The following is a 17,650-nucleotide window of genomic DNA, read 5'->3' on the forward strand; positions in this document are numbered from 1 at the left end:
CAAATGGTTGTAATGCAATTTTGAGGAATCGTTGATACAACAAAATTTCCCAAAGAACTTTAAACATGACCGTAGATTTAAGTGGGTTTTTATAAAGGGAAGTTACTTTTTCTTTATAACAAAAGAAAACAAAATGTTCGTTTGTTGTTGAGTTAGGGAAACTGCTTGCATATAGGCTTGCCACCTTAGGTCAATAGTATGGTTTCAAATACACGGTGATAAACTGGTAAATTTTTTATTTTTTTTTAATTTTTATACACGTTTATTCAATTATCTCGCGTTTCTTGCTATTTTCGACATTCCATAAATGCGTCTTTTCTTCGCCACCTCTTTGATGACGTAACTTCCACATGCACTCATAGAAAATTGAAAGTTTTTGAGAATCATTTATTTCAGGTATAAAGTTTGATCGATACAAGCAAAAATGAAAACGACGTATTGATCAATTCATTGATTAAAATTAGATCAAGATCAGGCCGTTACGTGCCTCGGAAAGATGAACCATATGTAACTCAAAGGCTGCAGCTGGTTTTAGTAGTTAGCATTAAGCTAACACTGTTCCCGAAAGTACTCCTACTGACCAGTAGGTGTTAGTGTAACATCTGTTTTCACGGCTACTTTCCTGTTTCTGCAGCCGTAAATGCGCAAGTAAACTATATTTTAAGTGTCCTGTATTTTATGCTTAGATGCGGCAGAATTAGAAGAGAATAATAATGCGATAAATTAAGTTTCTAAAAAGTTTGTCCTTTTATTTAATCATCCAGTGAGATGAAAGTTTAGTGTTGACATGTACTTTATGTCTGAATACAAATTTGAATTTAAAAAAAAAATCCAGATTTTCGAGACACGTAGAAAAATTAAGAGGTCAATATTTTTGACTGAACTTACTGTTCTATACCATATTGTATATAGTATAGAAGGAGTCCATTTTAGAAATCATATGTATAATATGAATATGTATAGTATGTGATGCAGAATAAGTCTAGGGTACCATCCATCCATCCATCCATCCATCCATCCATCCATCGGTAAACAGTTTATTTTTCATCAGGGTCACAGGGAAGTGCTGGAATCTGTCCCAGCATTCACTGGGCAATAGGCAGAAATGCACCCCAGAAAGGTCATTCATCCACTGCAATGGGTATATAACAGTAGAGGTAATGAAATTACAGTAGATAATAGTGTGTATTTTTATATAAAATATTGGACATAATTGTACATTTAGTTGCATATTCTTAAAATCTGTAAGAAAGAATGATTATATGAACATCCATATGATAGAGTATGATATGTTTGAGTGTGAGAAAGAAAGCGTGCACAATGAACCAACCAAAAGATTGGAAAAGTATTCAGGAATGGATTAAACTTGGTAGGAACCGTTACTCTGTGAGTACTTTGTCAATATAATACCCCGACCTTGTCACAACGGAATTCCCAAGCCTCCAAGTGCTGCAGTTGTCTTGGAAAGGCATTGTTTATGCAGTGCACTGAGCACTATCCACTGTGATATAAACAGACCTTGATATCAAGTTTAATCAAAACTGGATGCCAAGGACCTACAGCAGTGGAGACCTACCTCCAACTCTAACTCCATGCATTGCCAATAATGAACAGTTCTACTTTAAATTATTTTAACATGAAATTAGAAAGCTGATATTGTAAAAGACAAATTATTGAATAGGTCCTATATTATTGGCATTTAAAAAAACTTTCCCTACAGGTTAAAACATGTACTCAGGAAAAACAAAAGCTTTGAGGTTTTGGGGGAACTGGAGTGTTGAAAAACAATGATATGAATTAAACTGCTTTCTTTGCCTTACAAGTGTATACTTGCATTTTCCAAATGAATCACACTTTAGAGCTATTACTGAAGTTATTGAAATGCTGTTTTTATTGGCTTTAACTCATCTGTTCTCGCTTTGAACGCCCTTTTATGGCTAGCTGCAGTCATTCATCATGGATTTGAGACATTCTATGAGAGCATGGATTTTAAAAAGAAGATATTTGAATGCTCCCTACCACTAAGGTTTAATTAGGACAGGAAGTCAGGACCCAACTTGATTTTTGTTGGCAACGGTCCAAGTGGGATAGAAAACACAATTTGGTGATATATCATACGGTGTCTATTCACAGATGTAACTCCTTGTTAAAGTTTTTTCTGCTGGTTCTATGACCATTTCCTAGTTATCAGCTTTGAACTATTGGGTTTTATCAGAAACTCCACATTGCTGATATCGTCATCTTATTGTCACCTTTCCAGTAGCCATGAAAAGAATCCAGAAAGAAGTATGGCATTACAAGAGACTATCTATGCCAGTGTCAAAGTGCTGCCATACTGCAGTAATAGCTCACTAGAAGATGAAAAAAATTCAGATTCATGATAGAAATCCTTGGCCAATTGTCATCAACAGACTGCTCTGCGGAAAAAGGAGAAACTGTTCAAATCACAAACAATATCAGTGATTCAATTAAAAAATGGGAAATCTCTCCTGTGGAAATTTCTTGGCCTTATTATCACAACTTTGTCAACTGTACAAAGGCGAGGCCAGAGGAAACCAGGCAACTGACATCATGTGATGATGTCATGAGTGTGATGAGTCACTATTTATATAGCTTCAGATATCAAGCTGAATCTGAAAGTTAAAAAAAGAAAATAAAAAAGTAATCATAACAGTACGAGGGTGATGATTCCTGTGAAGACAAAAAACTTCAAACTAGGTTCTAATTTCTCTGCAGTCCACCATCAGTGCAGAGATTTTCTTTGCTTTCATTGAACTCCGTCATCAGCCATGTTACTCGCAGACTTTTAAGCATTTTTTTTCAGACAGCACTTTTCATTAAAGCGCTTTAGTCCAACTCCAGACATGTCAGTAATGTGAACGCTAAACTGCTTATTAATGCGGTAGTTGCGGACAGCAAGGTGTGTGCGTGAGCTGCTTTGCTGTTGTTGTTTCAACCCCATATGCATTAAAATGGTCTCAATGTCAAAAATAGAAATGGTATGTTTTGTTGCCAGAATGTCTCAGGCATCAACTGCTGACCTCCCTCGGGCAAAAACCTCCTCTTCCGTCTTGTACTTGAGCTATGTCCCGTAACCTCTGTGTGTGTGCGTTCAGTCTCACAATAGATTACTCATTGAAAAACAGACAGGCAGACAGCCACAGCTCACGCCAGACAAGTTCAAACAAACCTCCACCCTCCACCCCACACCCCTTGTATCGTATCACTAACAGAAAGTCGGGGGGTTAGTTGGGCTAATTTCTGGCACATTAACAGCAGGGAAGCTGGGCAAAAACAACGGTGCCCGTGCCTACGCACTGGGCACTTTAGGAGGGTGTTTAGGTTGCACGTGTACTGTGAAAAGAAATGAAAAGGAAGTAGTAAAGAAATAAAAGAGTGAGGCAGAGGTGAAAGGGCGCAGACTTATGAGGAGCAGAGGATGAGGTTGTGTTAACAGGGGAGCGGTACAAGACAGCATGGTTGTCGTCTCTTTGTCATTAAAGTATGGCGGGACATTTATCACACCTGCTCAGGTGTTTCAGTAAAAGTTTGCCCTTGGCCTCCTTTTCACACTCGATGTTATTCCCCGCCCGCAGTGCGACCGCCATGAAATGAACGGATCGCGCGGGTTGAGCAACATGAACTTTTCTCTCTATCCAGATTTAACTTGTGCACTTCACCCGTACAAGCAGTTACAAGATGGGGTGATTTGCCAAACCAATAGCCCAGATCGTTTCCTTGTTCCTCCCCCAGCCCAACCTGCCCTGACAGATTCCACTGCGGATGTAATGCAGTTGTAATTACAACACATCCCCACTTCTTTAAACTTTCAAACATGTCACATAAGTGGTCCAGGATGCCTTTTGTGTATGTACATATGCACCAGCCCATGAGCGTTATGTGCGTCCTTGCGCATCTGGGTGTACATGTGAGGGCTTGCGTGCGTGCTTGCATCTGTATGTTTGTATAGTTTCTTCCAAGCGTGGAAGGCAGCTGGGACTCCTGAGTAGGGAGTGTGTGAGGGGAGAAGCAATGCGAGGGCAAGGTATCACAAAGGGAGGAGAGAATGGAGAATGCAGCTGTGAACCACTGGGGCCAAAAAAACACCAGCGGAAAGGATGATGATGGGATAGAGAGGAAGCAGATAGGCTTAGTGTGCTGAAAACAGTCCCAGAGAGGGATGACTAACCCAAATTTATAATTTTCCATAAGGAACAAAAAGAAGGTAAATGAGGAATGCGGAATGCTGTGTCCCACAGAAACGTCCTTCTTTTGGTGTGAATGCTCACAAACACATTTTAATGTATAAGAGAAGTGTCTGTTCCATCCAAGCAATAGTGAGCTACAACCCACCCTCCCACAGGCTGCGATGGGAGAACTCTGACTTCCATGACTCACCACCACTGACCTTTATCGTGTGGTTTCTGAATAAGTGGGACTTTTCATTTCCAATTTCTTGTATACAGCCAGCACTATTAAGTCCTCCAAACAGCCTGGATGGAAGTAGTATTATTCAGTACCCATAAAGGCTGTGAAGAGAGTCTTTTTTTTATGGTGCCGAACAAAGGAGTTCTCAGTTACTGTATTTAAAGCCTTTCCAGGACTTTTGGGCAAATCAGAGGTAAAGTTTCTCACATGTCGATGAAGTCAGGCTCTTCTGTGCTTTCAAGACTACTAAAACTTAAATGTTCATCAGTGCCCTGGGATGAGCTGGCGGCTTGTCCATGCCGAACCCTGCCTCTCGCCCTAAGGCAGCTAGGTATAGGTGACCCCACTAGAAGATGGATGGATGTGCTTCAGTCATATTGTCCCTCTGTTCTAAGTGGAAATGTTATCAAGCGTGTCCCATTTGTGTGTGTTCATGGGGATAAAAAGGGAAAAAACAAAACAGAAAATGTGTTGATTTAGCCTTTGATGCCATAAACCCCTGGATTGGGCAGACCTTTCATCAGGCATTCAGCCAAAAGCTGAGCGAAACCTCATCATTCCAGCTTGGCAGATGCAGAGACAGCCTGTGACATTTTACTGTGGAAACTTGCAGTGGGTGTTGGCTCTATTGCAGTTTGGAGACTTGCTGCCTGTCATTTATTGCAGAACAGATGTTGAAACCAGCTAGGTGGACCTGCACACCTTTGTATGTTCAATAGACACTGAGCAGAACCCAAAGCATCTGTCCAAACTAATCTTCTGCTTCTGTTTAATGTATCTTGTCATATTTGTTTGGATTAAAAGCAAAGAGAGAATTTCCTCTGATGCAGATAGAGCTCCAGTTCATGGAATGCAGGAGATACCAACTTTTTTCTGGGCGTGGAATAATTCCTTAACAGCAAAATTTTGTGTCTTTACAGCTGATAATCCCCTTCTTTTTTTCTTTTTTTAGATAAAAAAAACAGTTGTTTACAAGAAAATATCATTTCCATTGTGAGTAAACAACACAGGATGTTCATTAGGATTTAGGGAAAATCCCAGTGACGCATGACCAGAGCTATCACTGTTGCTCAGGATGGATGTGGGCGCTTGGCTCACCTCTTGTCTCCTGGATATCCTGGTTATGGGGAAATCCTTGCAAATTCCCCCATCAAAACATTATGTTTGACTATTTTTATATGCAGTGTATTATCAGATTATTATGTCTGTGACAATAATCACTGCAGCAACGACAATATTTCGGTTTCCAGGATGTTTACAGGAATGGTTTGAATGAAGTGCTGTCTGATCTCCATCGTGTTAAAGTTTAAATTGAAAAATCAAAGCTTCTCATTTCACCTGCTTAGCAATAACAGATGAGAAATGGAGGAACTGTTGTATAAAGCTGAGCTCCACCAAAGCATTACAAACTGCTGTGTGTGAGGAGTGAAAACTATAAAAATGCCATACTACTACGGTGACTAAGGTTGGCCTTCATTTAATTTAGTGTTATTCCAAATGAGATGATAATCAGAGTAAATTGATCTGGTTGTTCTGCTAATAAGGTCATGTCCCATTCAAAACACGAGATCATATCCCTTTGCAGGTAAATATAGCGTTGACACACAAGAGACCACGAAGCATCACGTTGCCCACCTGAGCTGCAAAATTTGGGGTTTTCTTTACCAGCATCTTTTGTTTCATATTAGGTGTTTACCTTTATCAGCTCAATTACTTTTATCTCTGTTTTTTGCTTAGGCTTGTTGACATTGTTGATTTGTTTATCATGTTACATCTTACAGGAAAAACTAAAATGTTTTACATTTGTTCTTGGAATTTGCAGACAAACAGAGAAAGTCAGTGGCAAATATAGACCTCTGGAATTTACTGCACTTTTCACAGTAGTGTTCCAACATGTGGCCAAGTCCTTGGCAGCACCAAATGTTTAATGGGTAATTACAGCTAGTTTGGTATTATGGGCCAAAGTTATGAGATTGAAATGAAAGCAGGAGCTCCAGCTTTCCCAGTTTTTCTCAGCAGACTTGTTTTTCTATGTTCTTTTCGTTTTTCTATGTTATCACACACAAAAGTGACACAGAATGCAATGACTTCTTTAATTAACTTGATACCATCATGCTGTTTCTCCTCCCACCAATTCTAAGCAATTCTTCTAGCAATTTCACCCCCTTTTATCGTTATTCCACCAGGCCTGATGGTATGTGAAAATGGGCTGACACAGATCGTAGTTAAGAGTGCATGGTCTGCGATACTAAATGAAGCAAGGGAAGGTGGTGTGGTGACATGAGACTACGTCAAGCAGTTGTCAGCACCTGCATGTAAATACCACTAAGTGACTATAAGGTTCACACTAGTTGATCATGGTGTTTCTTCCCATCATAGTAAAATGTAGATATAGCCACATACAGTACATGTTCAGCCATTTGTTGCTCTCATATACAACAGTGCCATGCTGTTCCATGTGGGGGGATACTGTGTGTCTAACAGATTTACGGCTCACTAACAAGACTTTAAACACACACGCATGCACGCACGCACGCACACAGGCACACAGGAAGGAAACTCCCATCTGTATGCAAACAGCACAGTGTCATTGACCGTGAGCTTCTGGGACCGTAAATGTGCATGTGAGAACTCGTTCAGTCATGGAAGGGAGGTGCACAAACACGACAGAGAAATTAATGTTGCACGTGCATTGTGCAGTCACAGAACAAATGGATCATGAGTCTTCAGACATTCTGACGTCTGTTGGAAGGTCTGTTCTGACTAGACAAAAACCCTACAAGTTGAGGTCCAGTGACACAAGGCACAAGTTGTGATGTGCCTGCCCCCCCACCAGGAATAGGATGAAAGGCAGCCCGATAATCAAGGACCCCATCACACCGAGGACCAATGTAACTTTAAGCGACCTTGTAAAGCTTGTGGGGAAATACACCTCACCTAAGGGAGTTTCCCATTTTGCCAGTCAAACCTTGTCAAACCTTTACTGCTAATTGGATCAGGCGTGTATCACTTTATCACTCCAGTCCAATAAGTCCATGAAGAACGGCCATTTTGGCCCTGTTGCACCATATATGCCCTCCAGTGGGATGTTCAGGACAACTGTGGGGATATGTCCAACTTGGTTGACATTGGGCTTCATCTTTATGACCAGGGCTAATGTCTTTATCCAGGACATCTAGGAGGACATCAGATGGGATGATCAGATTGAACAGAGAGAACAGTGGACAGCTTGGGTGAATGAGCTCCCTGAACTCAGACAAGCAGTCCAGGTTACCTTCATTTGCTTTACAATAAATTCAATAAAAAAAACTCACCGCTGTTGAATACATGCAGTCTAAGTGATCATTATGTTTTCCCCCAACCAAGAATTTAATTCACTGGGAATGTAAATGGGCCTAAAATGAATGGTTCATGTGAGGAAATCCAACAGCTTTCCAGATTTGAAGCTGCTTTCTGGACGAAAAGCAGATGTGCAGGGCCGCTCCACATTTGCTGGAAGCATGTGCATCGGATTTTGCTGCATAAAGAGGTCAAGCTTAGATAATTAATGCAACGAGCCCAGCTTTCTAATGATGGGTCATCTTTCAGTAAATTTAATACAAATATAACAGTTTTATTGCATTTATTTCTCTGCATTCAAGGCTTAGATCTTATTTATGCTGAAACCCAGGTTGCAATCCAGTTTTGCTCATGCGTTAGTGCTGTACTGTCGGTCAGACAGAGCAATCATGTGTTATTCACTGAGTACACTGCAGTGACAGTATTTAGTTTCTAGGTGTGTGTTGGGGAGGGTGTGCCGATTGTCTTGCAGGAACAATAACTCTATTTGGACAAGATGCAGCACAGTGAAATCCAGACCTTTCATTCCCTCCATCCTCTCACTCCTATTCTTTCCCTCCTACACCATTGTGTCTCTTTGTCATTTTTTTTCCTTCACACAATCAGTTATAGTCACACAAATGCATACGCAACATTGGTGTGAGTGCTAACATATTTAGTGCCTTTGTGTTAAGCCTTTTCCTCACTTTATTGACCTTTCTTGTCTTGACAACATGAAAGGTTGACATTGTTTAAAAGAGGGTGATTGCCATATAAAAATCTCTCGTGATCTTTTTTCCATTCCAACACTGTAATTTCAGCGATCCACTTTGTTGAATTCCACAAGTATTTGTGGTCTTCCTGCAGAAACCCAGAAGTTCCTCAGTCTTTTAGTGAGGCATTTTTCCAGTTGTATATATCACAAACAAACACAAAAAAGACTCCAAAATGTAAATTCAGCAATTCTTGTTAACTAGGCAACATGTTGTTTTAAATCGTCTCGCAAAAAGTTGACTCGGGTCCAAGGTTTCGATGCACAAATAGTGGAGACAGCCCTATTTACAATTCCAAGTTGCTGGGGAGGCTAAAGAAAGAAGGGAGGAGTACACACATGATAGTCAGAGGTGTGGTGCCATACCCAAGTAGGCAGAGTGACATTACAGTAATGTTGCCCTTCACAAAAAAAGCACATTTTATTGAAATTCTGTATTTTAATATCCAAATATTATTAGTTATACTGTTTCACATTCATTTTATGGTAGAGCTTTACCTTAACCTAGTTTTGCGATTTATTATGATATAACAAAGTAAGGTTTAAGTAAATTATTTTTATTGCAAAGCCTCATTTAGCCCAATTCATACCCACTTTATTGCTTAATCGAATAAGAATAGAATAAGAGTTCAACCTAAACTGCAGTGAGTATCTTATTTTCAACTTGTCAAATTTACATGAAATGTGGCAGACCACGTAACTCCCCAGGGTTACTTTTATTTTGAAAGCAGTATACCGGAACACCTGGGTGTATTCTTCGCCTGCATTTAATTCGTGCCCATGGACACAAGTGTGGTGCCGGAGGGTCCAGACTTTGCGCGCAGAGCGCACGCAGCCAAGTTTTGAGCACAGTTTGAACTTACAGAAGATTCGGACGTGCCGATCATGCTAAAATAAAAGGAGGAAAGAAAAGGAAAAGAAAAATGGGACTCATTGTGCTTTTGGTCATGGTCTAATTACGGATATAGACCGTGTTCATCCGGGCTGTGCGGGATATCTGATATTCCTAAAAAAAAAAAAGGATATAAAAGTATATAAGTCAGGCGTTGGATAGAGCCATAACTACAATTAGGAAGATGCTGGAGCGTCACGCGTGTTTGACATGGATGCTGTTGTGCGTCCTTGTGAGGCAGGCGTCTGGACAGAATCACGCACCTGAAGGAGGTAAGATAGAATAAGCACACCCGTAAATAACCGGGGAGATGCTTTGTCATTTCGTTCTGCGCTTATAGCTGTTGTTAGATAATCGATTTCAAACTTCTGTTGTTGGTTCCCACAGATTTAATATAAAAAGAATGCTTCATATAAAGTAAGAATTAACTTTATCAGTAGATGCTGTCACAGAAGGTTCATTTTGGCACTGTCTGGGCTTAGGGTGGGGTCTCCAGATAAAATGTTGGTGAGATGAGAAGCTTTGACACTGTGGATGTGGAGCACACACAGGTACCTGATAAAGTTTCTTCAAATTCGGTAGTTTTCTGTCAATGACAACTCAAAATATTTCAATGATTTTGAAGGATGGGACAACCCACTCCGTCAAGTAGAAATAGATCATATGGTAATATTATGTGTCAGTGTTGAAATGGGCATCAGACACTTTGGAGTTAATGGGATAATGGCTTAGATTAGTTATAGTTCACCAGTAGTCATCACTTTTATTCAGTGATACCAGATTATCTGTTGACACGGAAACAAAACAACCAGCTGTGGTGCCTTTAAGTCCTGAGGTAATACCCATGGCCATGAAGTGTCTCAGAGGCTAAACTTGGTGGTTGTGACACCACTGAGTCTGTCAGCAAGAGGAGATCTTTATGGCAGTTTTAACATAGCGGTCATGCGCTGTCACTGTGCTGGTTCCTGGAACTTGATGCGACTGAAGCAAGAGGAAATGGTCTGTATACAATTGCTCGGACTTGCCAAAACATTTTTTTTTGGCAGTTCAAGATTGTAATTGGGTTGGGATTTGAACAGTACCCTTTGCACTTCAAAAGCGGTGTTAAATCACATTTGCTTTGTTTTTCTTGGAGTTTGATTGTGTTCAGTTTCAGTTGATCACATTGGCATTGCACAGTTTGCTGTATAAACATCATTGGAGTACTGAGCTATAACTCATATGTGACAAGAAATGTTGAGAGAACATACAGTATGTCTATTACCTGCCTAGTCATGTTCAAACAATTGTGCTTAACCATGATTAAACCCACTCTGCCCACACACCCATGTAATCTTGTGGACTTCCCCCATTCTGGATGCTCTAATGTTTGTCTGTGAGGAAAAGATGAATTGGATCTGATCTGAATTTTGGAGGGGAACTGGATAAAACCTCTGTACGAGCAGCCAGGTTGCTGTTTCTTTATAACTAAAAAAAAGAAAAGCAGTATAAAATTATAACAATGCTAATATATGACATTGGTATTAGTAATCTGGGTGTTGTCAGCTCCGTTTGTAGGGGGCAGGACACAAGGTGAAAGGTGTGCTGGTAGCAGGAGACATACCAGCACAACCTTACAGCACTGCCAAGGTACCCTTCAGCAAGGGAACCCTGCCTTCGCCGGTGTACAGCTGAGACAGGCCTAGCACCATCCCCACCACCCTGCAAGGGAAATAGCGAGAAAAAAAATAGTAGTGAATGTCTGATTTTCTGATTTGGAATGTTCCCAACTGGCCTCAACAGTATGGTTCTGAAAAAAATAGTGCACTCACAATCCGATCCAATGTTATTTTGACCTACATCAGAAGTATTTATGGCTTTAATCATATTGCCATGATGTAAATCAGGTTTATATGAGAGCATTTAAAGACTCTTGCCTTTGCTTTTACCAGGTTCCAAGACAATATTATTTCATAAATACCGCATCCTTCCACTGCTATTATTCCTTTCAGGAATCCAGTTTTCCTTGTAGGATACCTGCCAACCATTTAAACACGTGAAGTCAGCATATGGCTTCCAGATAAAGACATACCTGCACAAAGGTAGAGGTATGGGGGGATGTGATACAGAGTGACCCCCACACTCCAAAGTCCAAACAACAGGGCAGATGTGAGGAATTCTTCAGGCTGTGCTGAAGAGAAAACACGAACGTCTGCCTGTGTGCTTACTTGTTTAAAATCTGTGCATGTGTGTGTGTATAAGCATGCCTCATCACCTTTTTTCAGCTTTCAGCACCTCTTTTCGTCACCTCATCTGCTGTGCATTCAACATGTAAATAGTACCACAAAAAACAAGAGCCACTGATATTAAACAAGTTCCCTGAGCTCTCAAGCTGTCCAATAGATTTCCATCATTCAGACATTTAAACATGTGGCGGATCCCTCAATAACCACTTCCATCTGATCTGCAGCTAAATGTTGCTTTTAGATGTCTCCAATGTGGCTGCTTCTTTTCTTTCTGCATTCTGTATATGGCGATCCAACATTCCTCCTCGTCTCTCGCTTGGAACTGCCTGTACAGCCCCCTCGTCCTCCCCAACCCCACCTCTCTCCTTTCAATCACTGTTGCTACTGTTTCTTCGCTTTTGCTTTTAACTTTGCAACTACTGGGAAATAGTTTTGTGCTGTCATCTATTCTAAAGCTGGCATCAGATTTTAGTCTAGCCCTTAGGGGCCTTTTCTCCTTATTTTACTCTACACTGTTCAACAGCTGTTCTCACAGTGTGATAGTAGGAAATATAGATAGTAGGAAGATCTTGGATCTGCGTTTGTGTATTAGTTTTTTAGCAGTAGTTTTACTTGTTGTCATTAAAGATATTGAACTCTGTAAAATTCTTGTTGATGCATAAAACCAAGAATGGGGGTTTAAAAGTTAATTTGTTCAGGTATCTAGTGTTACTCCATCAACCTCAACTCATTGACTGCTTGAGTATCACTTTAAGTATTTCTGGTTTCTTTCTGACAGTGAGTCAATGTTGACTAAACAATTAGATGTTGCCAATATGATTGATTGATAAAATAGAATTTCATAGACCAAACCAAAAAGGAAAGAGGGTAAAAAGTAAAAGGATCCTTGATGTTTGACCAACATTTTAAATAGTTGTTTGTTTCTCTCTGCAGTGCTAAACTGTTGTGAGGGTGATGTCCTCTTCTTGTTGGACTCCTCGGGGAGTGTGTCTTCCTACGAGCACTCCCGCATGCTCACTTTCCTGTCGGAGCTCCTTCAACCATTCTCTCTGGGGGAGGGCCAGGTGAGAGTGGGACTCCTGCAGGTCGGCTCGCAACCGCGACTGGAGTTCGGCTTTGACACCCATGGCACCCAAAGTGGCCTTCAGGAGTCCTTGAGGAACACCAAACCCCTCAGAGGAGACACAAAAACTGTGGAAGCACTGAAGATCGCAAAGGAGCGGGTGTTGAGACCCGGAGTACCAGGTGGGGCACGAGAAGGTCTCCCGAGGGTGTTGGTGTGGTTGACGGATGGCGTGAATCCCGGCGATGTCATGGGACCCATGGCTGAGCTGCAACAGGAAGGCATTGCTGTACTGGTGGTCTCTACTGGGCATAGCAACTACCTGGTGATGAGAGAAGTAGTGACCCCACCTCTGGAAAACCACTTGTACTTTGTGGACATCGATGACATGAGCATCATCACAGACGACCTGCGAGATGCCATCATTGGTGAGTTTTGGTTTTTTTAAAGTCTTTTTTTGCTAATAAAATAGATGTGGCATCAGATTTTTCAACATGCCAACCTGTCTTTGAACTCACGCACAAAGAAGAGGCTCGGTTTACAACACACACAGGCGGTGTGACGTCAATCCCTTTGGGGGTCACAGGGAGGGTGCTGGAGTGTATCCCAGCTGCATATGGGCGATGGCTGGGTACACCCCTGAGTGAGCTGTCAGCTCATCACAGCGCCCTATATGAGCATTTGGGAGTTTGATACCTTGCTCAAGGGTGCCTCGGTAACCTTCTAGTTATAAAAAGAATTATTCATCTTCTAAATTCAAATATATACAGATTGCTGTATCCTACAACTGAAAGGTCATGTTAAGGTTGCATTTTATGAATCCTTATTAAAGGAAAAAGATTTTCCTGCCCGTAATGCACAGGTTCATTACATATCCCTGTGCTTGCGCCTAATTCCACATGTGGAAACTGTGGTTGTGAAATTAGAGGCGGAGATTCGGACAGCGTTTGTAATAAGATAGGAAGACTATTAATGGATTAATGATTCAACTCTGACTGAATCGTCCAACACTATCCCAGATATACTATATATAATACATGCTGTGCATATACAGTATATCTAAAACACAGACAGATGGGAGGGACAGATTCAGTAGCATTCACAGGGGAAATCTAGGCTCTCTGCTGCTTGATGCACATTATAAATAATGGGTGTGTACAAGTTGAAATGCACTTGTCATTGCTGAGTACTTCAGGATCCTGTGGCAAAGATGCCTGCATGACATTTGTTATTTTGAACCAGAGCCTCACTGGGATGGCCATTTCAAGTTGTCATGTTGCATGGGTTATAAATGCATCTGGAAACCCAAGTCTGTCTGTCTGACTGGGTGGCCCTCTGAAGGCCCTTTAAGAACCCTGACCTCTCCTGGCTGCTGCCACCATCCCTTTCTTGTTTTTTTCCTCTGTACCATTTCACCATTTTATTGTTAATTGCCTGCCTGCACATTACAATTTCTTCTACTTCCTGTGCCCAACAGAAATCATCCGAGCTGAGCGAATCAACATCCACGACATCTCCACTAACTCTGCCACTGTGCAGTGGCGGCCAGTTCTGTCTGGCTTGAGAGGGTACTATGAAGTTCGCTTTGGTCCACTTGTAACCCAAGTACCAGGCGGTGGTGGAGGAGCTGAAACTGGGACCAGTCCGAGTACTGGTGGAAGTCAGTACCAAAGACTGGTCCAGCCTGCAGATTCCAGTACAGCCAGACTAACAGGCCTGAAGCCTGATACCACCTATACTGTCACACTGATCCCAGAGTCCAATGAGCACTCCTTTAATGCACTTACGGCCACATTCACAACAAAACCAGGTTAGATAACATTTTTTACTCATTGTACCATAAGCCTAATACATCATTTTATATGTGCTTAGCTTTCTGCAGTTAGTGTGTATTTCTTTTATATGCTAACATCCAAATGGTCTCCTTTAAAATATACTTTAGATTTAAACATCATTGTCATGTTTCCCTGACCTGTAGTGCACTAACATCAGTGTGCACTCATGTTCTCTATAGCAGCCATTATGTACTTTTAATGAGACAGTCATCTAGTGACCGTGTCCTGTCTAACTCCAGAGGTGCTGAGCCCATCCGTGGTGACAGTCACTGAATCCGGAGCAACCAGCGTTCGCCTCAGTTGGGGCCCTCTTCAGCCGCAGACGGTCACAAGTTACTACATTGAATACTCTGCCCTGCCCAGGGGTGAGCTCCGCACCGCAACGGTACACCGGACGCAGAACTCTACACTGCTGACAGACCTCCAGCCTGGTACAACGTACCTGGTCACCATTACTGCCAGATATGCCTCAGGCAAGGGGAAAGCCATGTCTGTCAAAGCGTGCACTGAAGAAGGTGAGTGACACAACCGGCAGAGGAAGAATCCATTTACCGCAGGGCAGCGCTAATCCCGCACAAACTCTTTTCTGAAGCTTAAATTTCACATAATTACTAGCTGTTCCATTCTGTCTTTTACCTTTAATGTGAAGTTTATTCTCTTTATTTGTCTTTTTTTTTTAAAAGAATTTCCTTTTCTATTGCCAGTTAATCCCATTTTCCCTCACCCGAACATCACTATATCCTGTTTTATTTTGTATTACAACCATTAAAAACAAAAATAAACACTGCACTATGTCACAAAACTAAAGACATCTGAACCTAAAAATTGTGCTGCTGCCATCCTGCATTCACAACAAGATTTACAGTCAGAGTTTGCACAATTATGAAGAGGCCGTAGAGCTGTAGTATTGAGTTACCACCCATGCAGCAGCCCGGTCCAGTCACAAGTAGAACGCTGCTGTGAGTCGTGGCTTTTCACCATATTTATGTCATCTATAATTTAACTCATACTGATCAGAACAATGACTTGACCAACAACAACACTTGACCATACTCGAAGACATACGAGTTAAGTAAAAATGTGTTCAGATCTAGTGAAACTGAATCCTGTCTAAAATAATGGTTGAGATAAAGATAGTCCCTTTACTGCAGCCTTCCACCAGAGGCCCATCTAGATGCTTTGGCCTGACATTTGTGAAGCTCTGATTTCATCCATCTTTACATACTGTCTGTGACTAAGAGGGGCACCGTGACAGAAATAAACGGGTCTTTTCGGTGCAGAAAAGCTAAGGAGCTCACCGTGTCAGCGTGACTGTTTTGATGTTTATTTGCTTCATGTAAGCAAATTAATCCACTTTCATTGTTTTCTATTGGGCAGCAAAGCCCATTAATGCAAAAAAATTAAGTCAGTCAATGAGCAGAGAAGTAGTCAACTATGCCTGTTTAAAAACATAACAATAATAACCTACATTTCTAGTTTTTAATTAGACCTTAAAGCTTTTTTATAACACATCTTTGCTCTCCATTGCCAGAGACCCCTGCCCTAGCAGACCTCCAGCTAACCACAGTGGGCAGCGACGCCGTACAGGTCAACTGGAAGGTCAGCGAAGGTGGTCCCAGTGGCTACTTGCTTACCTGGGAGGGGCAGCAAAGCTCTGCCACTGGCCAGCGCTCCACGGTCTACTTGCCTCCTGATTCTCAAACAACTCGTCTGACGAACCTCCCTCCATCTGCGAGAGTGTGTGTTTCGCCCATTTATCACACGGGGCGGGGTGACGGCCTCTGCTGCACGGCAAACTTTCATCCAGGTGCGTGATGGTTCAGCATCCAAACACTGCAGATTCTGTTGATCTGATGAAATACAGAAGCTGAAGTTTATTTGGAATATTATCAATATTAAGTTAATGCACCAAATGTCCTCAGCTGCTGATTCTCCTCCCTTCACACTCAGATTTATTAACATATGGCTACCAGTCATAGCACCTCTGGACCGCCACTGCACCTTACCAAACATGGAGGTATATTGCAAGAAGAATGCAGACTTTCATCCATAATTCTTTTCCCCGTCTTCTTCTTCTGTGGATGTCGTCCAGGAGAGACTTGTGCTTTGGCTCACCAAGCATTAACGTAGAAGCCACAGCGATGTCCAGTAACAGCCACTTGTTGATTGAGGACTGTTTGCCTTTCGATTGCTGTTGTTGCATCTGATTTACACCCGTTACAAATATATCCCGTTGTAGTTTGAAGCCGCAATAAAGTTGTCGCATGGGTGTCTTTCACACATAGAAAGCAGGGGGTGATGTAATTGTTGCATATTTTATATGATTTGTGGGGGGAAGGTTTGCACCCTATGTGGATCTCGGAGTCAACTCAGCTGCCCCCCCCCCTTCATCATAGTAAGGCTCAAAGCAGACTTCAGCTAACTGCACGCTCAGCACCTGCACGGTAAGAGATTGCAGGCTGGACTGCAAAAAGGATGCTTTAGCATGCAGTCGCTAAAAGCAGGATCTTTAAGACTGCAAGGTTTAACAGACTGGTAGAGAGTTGTTTGTATTAAAAAAAAACGTGCTTATATTTATTAATCCAGAACCATATAAGAATAAAGCATTTGTTGCTTTCTACTGAAATGATACTTACAGGCCTGTTATTTTTTATTTCTATCCTTTCAAAGGAATTGTACTGCCATGTTTTCTGACCACCTTGCAATAAAGTCTGTTAACTTTCTTTTTTACATTTTGTTTATTGGTAAATTGGTATTTGTGATTATATTGCAACATGAGCACCGTGGACTGCAGGGAGAGCTAAGTATTTGTTTGCACTGCTTTTTAATAGTTTAATTCCTCATTATTGAGGAATGCAATTAAGGGCCTTATGCAATGAATGACTCAATTAAGCATCATACTTATTACAGCGTCAAAATCACCCAACCTAGTTTCTTTGAAAAAACAAGTTCATTTTCATTTCTTATAAATTTCTGAAGAACAAAGCATTACTTTTGGTCTTTATTTCAGTATAATGTGGAACACAGATACATTAATACAAACATATGCAGTATTAAAGAAGGATTTTAAACTCTTTGCATCTGGTTATGATTTACATAACACATTTGTGGAAATCA

At 41.3% G+C, this 17,650-nt stretch overlaps 1 protein-coding gene across 1 annotated transcript; it reads left to right on the forward strand.

The window, feature by feature from the left end:
* The first annotated feature begins 9,266 nt into the window (after window positions 1-9,266).
* vwa1 (von Willebrand factor A domain containing 1) lies at window positions 9,267-17,609 on the forward strand. Its single transcript, XM_029834142.1, has 6 exons — window positions 9,267-9,682; window positions 12,569-13,126; window positions 14,176-14,508; window positions 14,773-15,048; window positions 16,065-16,340; window positions 16,484-17,609. The coding sequence occupies exons 1-6, from the start codon at window positions 9,595-9,597 to the stop codon at window positions 16,510-16,512; spliced, it is 1,560 nt and encodes a 519-aa protein (XP_029690002.1). The 5' UTR covers window positions 9,267-9,594; the 3' UTR covers window positions 16,513-17,609.
* Window positions 17,610-17,650: the final 41 nt, after the last annotated feature.

This window comes from Takifugu rubripes, chromosome 3 (assembly GCF_901000725.2).
Source record: "Takifugu rubripes chromosome 3, fTakRub1.2, whole genome shotgun sequence".
Lineage (NCBI taxonomy): Eukaryota > Metazoa > Chordata > Actinopteri > Tetraodontiformes > Tetraodontidae > Takifugu > Takifugu rubripes.

Bases quoted from the DNA above. Each gene is read 5' to 3' on its own strand.
- vwa1 (XM_029834142.1), top strand. From the start codon at position 9,595: ATGCTGGAGCGTCACGCGTGTTTGACATGGATGCTGTTGTGCGTCCTT. The intron at 14,509-14,772 runs GTTAGATAACAT...GTCTAACTCCAG, and splicing joins CACATTCACAACAAAACCAG to AGGTGCTGAGCCCATCCGTG. The intron at 15,049-16,064 runs GTGAGTGACACA...CTCCATTGCCAG, and splicing joins CAAAGCGTGCACTGAAGAAG to AGACCCCTGCCCTAGCAGAC.